General features: G+C 46.0%; 1 protein-coding gene across 1 annotated transcript; it reads right to left on the reverse strand.

Annotated features, from left to right (window-relative positions):
* Positions 1-1358: 1358 nt before the first annotated feature.
* On the reverse strand, positions 1359-6551 carry LOC132393746 (inhibin beta B chain-like). Its single transcript, XM_059969144.1, has 2 exons — positions 5570-6551; positions 1359-3020 (listed from the first exon to the last, which is right to left on the reverse strand). The coding sequence occupies exons 1-2, from the start codon at positions 5964-5966 to the stop codon at positions 2245-2247; spliced, it is 1173 nt and encodes a 390-aa protein (XP_059825127.1). The 5' UTR covers positions 5967-6551; the 3' UTR covers positions 1359-2244.
* Positions 6552-8633: the final 2082 nt, after the last annotated feature.

The following is an 8633-nucleotide window of genomic DNA, read 5'->3' on the forward strand; positions in this document are numbered from 1 at the left end:
TGTTAAAAACAAGTGGGAATATGATTAAAAGGCAAGAGATTTAAAAGGGACATCAATGGTAGAGCTTTGTGCAAAGGTATGTGCAGCCAGAAATGGGGGCGGAGATAAGCAAACTAGCAACGTTTAAAAGCCATCCAGTTAAGTACATGGATCGGAGAGGTTTAAGGGTTACGGGTCAAATGAGGGTGGATGGGACGAGCTCGCTGGGCAACACAGTGGACATGGACGAGTTGGGCCAAGGGCCCATCCGTGCTGTATGAATGTATGACTCTAAATTACTTTTATTATTCTCCTTAGAAATTACTGGTGAATGAACAGATTATTGGCAATTGCAAACTTCACTAGCAAACACTGCAGGGTGTCCCACTCAGTCTGGGCTTGCTATTGGAAATAACTTCGCACACAGATCCAGTGCATGTAGATTTGTTTTTATTGTAGCCAAACTGTACAGAAGTGCCAAATACTACAGCTGTTAGCTAATAAATGAAGATGAATCTGAACCAGTTTTTTTTTAATTGCCGTGTATTCAACGCAAAATAAGTGCATGACCTGGTCATAATGTGACAGCTTGCTCTGTGGAGCATGCGCTTTTGATAAGTTGCACGGGATTCTGGGAACTGGAATCCATTTCGACATGATGCTAACAGAGAGCTCACTTTCATTCTAGTCAAACTACCACTAAACTCATCAAAAGCCTTTCTGCCCAATGACGTTTACATAACACTAAATAGTTGTCCTCTTTGGTTCAATTATTTAATACATTGATATGTATAATACATTTCAATATCCCCCTCCCCCCAGAATTCTTCTTTCTATAAAAATAACAATTTCATTTTTGTTTAAAAATGGCAGTTTTTTAAACTAATCAACGCAATTTCTCAGTGCAAATAGAAAACGCGAAAAAACCTCTATAAACAATCATTCGCCAAATACAGGAAGCGAAAGATTTAGCTTCAAGTAACTGCACAGATTTTAAATCCGAGGAATTCACCTGTTTACCGCTTAAGATTTACTTTGCATAGCTCCCAACCGGCACTTATTTAATAAGAAGCGAATGGAACTGCAGAATTCGTGATAAGTGCACCGTTGTACCACGATTTTTCAAGGCATTAAGATATGCAAGTGCGAAATGTGCTTTCAATACATTGTCAGTGCGACACAACTCCAACCTCTGATTGAATGTGACCATTGACTGACTATGACAGGGTATTCATGATTGGAGTGATCTTCAACCGCGTTGTCACTGAAGGGCCATTTTAATACACTGGCCCATCCGCAGGTTTCGTTCATTCGGCCCATTCTGAATTCACATACAATCTGTCAACATAGCGGGGGGGGGGGGGGGGAGGGGTGGCGGAGAGAGACAGGTGAGCAGTAGAAGGAAGATAAAAGGGAAGGACAAAATATGTGTTCCAATGCACAACTGAAGTACGATTGCATTAAAATTGGTCGAATCGATGTTTTCCTTTGAGTTGGTGAAAACTTGTGAAATCATCGCCAGAAAGTTTCTATTGAGACTCGCCCGTCCCGATTGCAGGCACAGTCAGATTAGAGAACAGAGACCCCAGTGTTCCCACATGCCTGCAGTGTAGCAACACACGGAGCAGACGTTATTGAGAGTAGGAGGAGGTGGGATTATAGTTCATTCGCTGAAAAACAAAGATGTGTATTGCAGGTTTCTCCAGAGAGGTATCTCAATCCCCACTCTCTCTCCGAATCAAATTGAGGAGTAATCCACCGGCAGAACACTCCGATTATGCACACCCAGCCTTGTCATAATGTAACACAGAAGTTTTCTTTTGCGGTATAAATAATTAAACGTTCGATTATTTTTGTTTTGATTCAGGGAAGCGGAATGCCTGTGAATAAACCTCCGCTTTAACGGCGTCTCTAGCCCCACTTAAATACATCACTAATGTGTGTTTTGCTACTTGCAGGGAGTCGCCATCAGCCTCCGCTCCGCACCAAGTCGACAAAAAAGGAATGACTTCACTCTGCGGGGTACCGTCGAAGCGAGCCGCGCACACAACGTGCAGCCTTTCACCTTCATCTGTAATGGCTGCAAGTCAAGCGGGGACCTTTGGAATCACAGTCGACCCCAAAATTACAAAATCTGGGTGGTTTAATTAAGTCGGCGACCTGGTAAATTCAGCTGGGTGACAGTGGCGCGACAACGAACCCACTCTCTGAGGGGAAATAAAAAGACAGATTTCTCTTTGAAAACTTGCGCCCTTGGAGCCTCTCTCATGCACAGCCGCACTCCTCCACGATCATGTTGGGCACGTCCCTCTTCACGATATTATACTCGTCGTCGAAGTAGAGCATGGACATGGTGCTGAGTTTGGTGGGGATACAGCAGGAGTTCATGGAGCCGGGGTTCATGCCTCGCATTCTGTACTGGTTCACCACAGCCGTGTGGAAGGACGAGGCGGAACCCGGCGCCCCGGCCATGTACGCCGGACAGCTCCCCTCGCAGTAGTTGCCGTAGTAACCCGTAGGAGCGATGATCCAGTCGTTCCAGCCGATGAGTCGGAAATCGATGTAAAACTGTTGTCTGCAGCACAGGTCGGTCCGACCATCGCACTCCAGCCCTCGCTTGCGGATTCGGTGCTTGGAGTCCAGAGTGCGAGCCTGGACCACCAGGAAGGGTCGGTGGGATTCGTCGGTGCTGTCCACCAAGGTGGGAGTCACCGCCAAGCTCTCGCAGCCCTCGCAGTGGACTTCCAGGTCATGCCTCCTCTCTCCCTTCTGGAACTGCGCCTGGATGTGCTCGGTCAAGGGGAAAGTGTGCCAGCTGCTTCGCTTGAGGTCCACCCTCTTTTCAACCGACGCCCTCTTGTTGGAGCTCCCAGCTTCTTGGAGATAGATCTTCACTCTCACTTTGCGCCTGGTGCCCTTTACAGTCTTAGACGGGAGCAGCTTGAAGTAGAGCCACAAATTGGCTTGCTGGACAAAGAGATTCTGGTTCCCCTCGCTTGAGATCATAAAGTACAGGCGTGATTTGGATGAAGCCAGCTCATCTGCATCGAGAGAATGGAAAATGTTAATCCCTGTAGGACTAGCAGTAAATTCGCCCCTGAGTCAGAAATGCGCCCAAGACAATTCCCCTGCCAGTTGCAAGGAACGTGCATTAAGACTGGAGGGCTTTCACAGAACTGTTCACCGTGTCAATGAAAGTGCCCGACTCTAACTTTGTTTAGATGGTAAAGCTGTGCTTTGAGAACTTAACGATTAGATCTACAGAACACAGCCCAATAAAACCAAGCTAGAGGCATCGCACCGTTTAGTTTAGTCATTTGGGCTAGGGACATGTTTGCACGTTCTCAGGGTCAGTCCCAACTCATAAACAGAGACGAGTTTGCTAGTCACCCACCTATTGTGGAGGTCATTATATTAAGTGATTGATTTACACAGACAAACGATATTTCATTGACACTAATGGGAAAAATTTTCATTCAATATGCAGCAGTGAGACGCAGGGTTAAAAGCAGATCATCTGTAAAATAGCGAAGTACGCATTTGGCTTGTTCAAACACTGGTGATTTAAACTATATCATTTAGATGGTTTCAACCGCTGACCGAATCGCTTTCACTTCATGTTGGAACTATTTGAGGTTTCATGCATTTAAAAAGTGACTTTTCCAAACCAATGTGGGTTATCTCCGACCAACAAATGTATATTGTTGAAGCTAAGAAATCCACTTATTGACATGAGCACTTTGCAATCGGGAATAAACACATCTCGGTTAAACCTCAACTCTGCCACTACACAAACCGATAAATGGAGGGCAGAAACTTCTATAAAGTGGACAGACGGATTGTCTTCCTCCGCATTACTACTTTAAAAAGTGCACCCCATGCTTGACTAACACAATAACCGCCTATTCGATTCTATTCTGCTGAGAAGGCACTGTCTCTTGCTTCGCAGATATACCAAGTTTTTATGCTCTCTCCTCGCAAGGCATAGGGAAAACTTCACTAGAATTCAGCTTCTAATATGTTTTAAAGTAGCCTATACTCTCAAGGCCCCAGCAGAGCCGATGCAATGACATTTTAATAATATATTAAACCACTTCATCTCAGAAGAGTTTGTTTATTCAGAGCTCTGTAAACTTTACAAGGTCGTAAAAGCAATGTTTGCGCCGCCATTGTGAACTCGTCGGCAGGCTAGGATGTAGTTTCTTTCAAAGACCGCTTGGTTGCCGAGGGTAGTCCTGCATTTTGACCTTGTAAAGTTATGCGTGGAGCGTGTGCAGGATACAAACTATGAAACACCTTCTCCCAGCAAGACAGAACTTCGTCATCTTCCCCTCTAGTTAGAAAAGTTGCATTGCCCATATTTCAATACATGCTGAAAAAATATTCTTAACTTTAATCTTCAAGCACAGCTTCCCCGAATGTTTTCTCTCAAAGTTTTACTTCAGCATCTGGGGAAAATACTGTAGTGGTATTTTCTCTTCTGGACAGGAATTCCATCCTTAGCATCAATTTCAATCTGCCCAGATTTAGTGGGTTTTCTAACACGGGTTTGAAAATAACCGTGGCTTGACGGGGGCGGAAGCGACGACCAGGCCAACTACCATTCACCCTTTAACCCGAGCGGAACTTTACCTGCAATCGGACGGGTGCACATTAGGGTACATACACGTACTGAAATGTTACGTTCTCCAAATTTACCCCTCACATCCCACCCTACCCAGCCCCACCCCCACGCTTCTGCATTCTACTCTGAACACTTCGTGTACAAAGTTCCCCCGGTAATGCCAAGAGAGTGTTTAATCGGGACATACTTGCACTTGGATTTGTTGCGCATCCGCTGTGTTCACGGCTTCACTCCACATTCCAATAAACAGCTGTGTGTGTGATGCATTTGTCAACTTTTTTTTGTTTGAAGCGATTTTAAATGCTTGCCGAACCCGACGTCAGACCACTTTTTCATGTAATGACCATAAATTAAAGCTTCACGCACGCTACCAATTAATTTGTCATTGACGAAGAAATACTAAGCCACATTTAATTATCTCCAACGTACGTTTTAACTGTAACCCTTTCAACACTTTCCTTTAATTCAACTCCCACACCGCCCGGAATCGTCACTCCTATTTTCTGTAACTATAACGCCCATCCCCTGTCGCTACATTTGAACCGCAATAAATGTTTGTTCTGTGAACAGAAGCCAATTAATCATTCATTTAAATTCTTGCATATGCCACCCATTCTATTGCAGCCCTTTGCATACATTTGGTAGCTCTAGCGGTGGTTAGGAAATGCTACAGCTACGAATCTCACGTCAGTTTGCATTTACCGAGAGTTCAACCTGAGAGCAGAAGAGAGACGGAGGCTCTAATCTGTGTGCGAAACGTGCTAACGTGCCATTCCCAAACAGGCCCGGTCCTCCTGCCGTGTTCCCATCATGACCTAATGAAACCCCAGCTATTAGCGCGGCGATAGGTGGCTAATGTTAAGTACTGTTTGTGATATGAAGGAGGGGATGGACTCTTTATTTCTATTTAAATGATGCGAAGGTCAATGTCAGGGGGTATTTAGCATGCCGCGAAACTTTCCCTACCTGTTTCAGCAAAGCTGATGATCTCTGAGGTTTGTTCCAGTAGATCCTTCCTGGAGACAGAGGTCGCATGGCCGTCCAGGTTCGGGATCTCCAGTCTGCCGTCCTCTTTCAATTTCCCAGCATGTAACTTCCTCAGAGCCGTGATCATTGCGGCTTTGGGGACAGGGTGCGTGATGTTCGGCCTCTCTTTCATCTGCAGCCGGTTTAAGATATGCCGCTTGACGGCTTCCAAGAAGACCGTGTCCGTCTTGCGGAGCTCCTCGGGCTGCCCGATGCCGCACGTTGTGCAGGAGCTGGCTGTGAAGGGGCCCGAGGTTCCTGCTGCGGGGGACGGAGTAGAACCGGCAGACACCAGGCTCACCAGCAGACAGGCACCGCTCAGGCAAAAAAGCCTCATCTTCCTATCGGCTGCAGGCTGCTCACCGGAGACGGGGCAAGAGCGCAGACCCGCTCCCCAAAATCACTATCAAATATGGCTTAAGAGTGATCTGGTGTTAGTGCAAAGATTGCCAGGGTTCGCTGGATAAGTCTCAATAAGCATTATATAATCAGAAATGGGTCTGCTTTCTACTCGAGATGATTCCAGATCGCATCCGCTCCCGTGCGATAGATTACTTTTGTTTAAGGGAACTAGAGGGCCGCCGGGATACAGAGAAAAAGTAGCATCCACCCTCAATGGACTAATCTTTATTTCATTTCTGGACGGCGTTGCTTGAAGTTAATCTGGACGGTTTAAAAGCCAATAAAAAGTGATTGACCTGAAAGTACCAACTTTGCAGTACTGATCAAAAATATATGTATGGAGAGAGATCCAACTGGAAAAAAAGATAGAGAGAAAAAAAACAACCGTGGCTCGCCAGGGCAGTTCTCTTGACTTTAGAGCAATAATCCCGCATTGGCAATGAATGTTGGTCTTCCTCAGGCTCCCGTATTAGTTCAGGGCACTGACAGTGGCGCTGCGTTTATTCCCTGAAAGCGCAATCTAACCGCATATAACGATCCGCTCCCTGGGACGGCTCTGCCGGCAATCACGACATTGTGGCACATGCTTGAAACTTTTATATAGCCGGTACGTCACGTGGGAAGCTCCACCTATTAACAGGCTCGGTCCAGATTAACCGTTTGCTCTTGGGGACGTAAACTTCCTCTGAAAATATTGCCAACCGCGCTCGCCCCCCGCCCCCACATACACAGCCCCACCAGAAGAAACGAAGACTGTTTTAAAAAGGACTCGCGGAGGGAGAGAGAGAGAGAGAGAGAGAGAGAGAGCGGATCAGCAGCAACGGCAGATGAAGGAGACGGATGGTGTACTGGCTGGTTAGGTCAACATGAAAACAAAACTGATTTGAATTCGTGTGTGGTGCTTTTGTTTTCTAAATGGTTTGAAGAAGGGTTTTTAAAATTCTATCCCTGCTCTGGTTATTCTGAGTTACATGAAACGCGATTTTCTTTTTAAAAATGTCGCAAAATGCCCACAGATTGAGAGGGTGGGCGATTTCAGGTGGTGTGTTTGTGTGTGAGATAGAGAGAGAGCGGGGAGAGGGAAAGAGAGAGGGGAGAGAGAGAGAGAGAGAGAGAGAGAGAGAGAGAGAGAGAGAGAAGAGAGAGAGAGAGAGAGAGAGAGAGAGAGAGAGAGAGAGAGAGGGAGAGGGGGAGAGAGAGAGAGAGAGAGAGAGAGAGAGAGAGAGAGAGAGAGAGAGAGAGAGAGAGAGAGAGGGAGAGGGGGAGAGAGAGAGAAAACACCAGATTCTGGCAAATGTTCCGATCCTGTGATACGTGCGACTAAACCAAACGTAAACAAGCATGTCCCCACACTGCAATCGCCTCTCTTTTAGTTCACCGTTCCCAGTGTTCATTCACATCTCTGATCCATCAGAAATAAAGTTTATCGTTCGAAGGGACGATTTGTGTTTGTAAGTAACCAACTTCGCGGCACTAAATGTTTAATTTCGGCACATTCGAGATGCTTCCGAGCGTTCGGAATCCGAGCGATTGTCTTCGGCAGTCAATCAGGGTCAAGTGCGGTTATCTAAATTACAAGTGTTCTTTTGCCTCGGGCTTGACCCCTGCTTTCTAGTGATTTACGCTGCCATAATTGGGCATCCGAGTACATCTCGATTTTATTCACTTAATCCAGGCACTTTTCAGGTTAGGAAGGACATCAGAAGGTGTCGGAGGCCGAGACCAGTCAAAAGCGGGTCCGTTCAGGTAAACTGGAAGTATTAGAGGGGAGGCGTCTCTCAATGCAAGATTCTTTCTGTCAAGGTTGAATAGTACTGACAGGGACTGTGAGCTCAGAAACCTGTTCAATCGGTTCCAATAGCGACAGATTGACGCCGATAATGAACAGTTTATACCTGGAATTTGGCGGCACCCGGTCAGAAGTGACTTCTGGTGCTGATGTGTGCAAAACTTGAGCGAGAAGTCAGTTTTCCTTCACCCTCACTTTCATTTAAATCTTTTCTAAATTCTCCGCTGTTATTACAAAGAAGACGGGATCAAACGGGGACACTGCGAATAATTAGGCAGTCACTTGGCACTACCTCAATGCTCTTTACCACACAGGGGAAAGTGAAATTCCGCTGAAAGGCATGTCACGTCAATACAGCGCCACCCATCATCAAAAATGTGCGAGCGGACAGCTGGAAATTCAGCTGGCGCGGCTTTGGGGCTCGGTGGGATGAACGGTCCCGAATCATTAGATGTATATTTATCGTGAAAATGTGTGTGTGTGTGTGTGTGTGTGTGTGTGTGTGTGTGTGTGTGTGTGTGTGTGTGTGTGTGTGTTTGTATCACCGCACTAAATCATTGTCAGGTTTTCCTAAATTGCATTTTAGTTCTGCGAAATCGCTAACCTTTGATTTTCACACTGTCGCCGGCAGTTGCCGAATCGTTGGTAATAGTACCTCGTTACCTGATTCAGAGACACATTCCCCACCTAAGATCGGCGGCGTCACCTTACTTGGCATTTGCGCGGGGTTTTTTTTTAACGAAGTCTGCATTGTTGCCCAGTTTTCAGTAAAGTGAATAATTTTAGGAGAAACGTACGTGTAATCAGAAATAA

This window comes from Hypanus sabinus, chromosome 5 (genome assembly GCF_030144855.1).
Source record: "Hypanus sabinus isolate sHypSab1 chromosome 5, sHypSab1.hap1, whole genome shotgun sequence".
NCBI lineage: Eukaryota > Metazoa > Chordata > Chondrichthyes > Myliobatiformes > Dasyatidae > Hypanus > Hypanus sabinus.

Excerpts from the sequence above, each read along its gene's own strand:
- LOC132393746 (XM_059969144.1), bottom strand. The coding sequence starts at position 5,966 with ATGAGGCTTTTTTGCCTGAGCGGTGCCTGTCTGCTGGTGAGCCTGGTG. Across the intron at positions 3,021-5,569 it reads CATCAGCTTTGCTGAAACAG|ATGAGCTGGCTTCATCCAAA; the intron begins GTAGGGAAAGTT and ends CTCTCGATGCAG.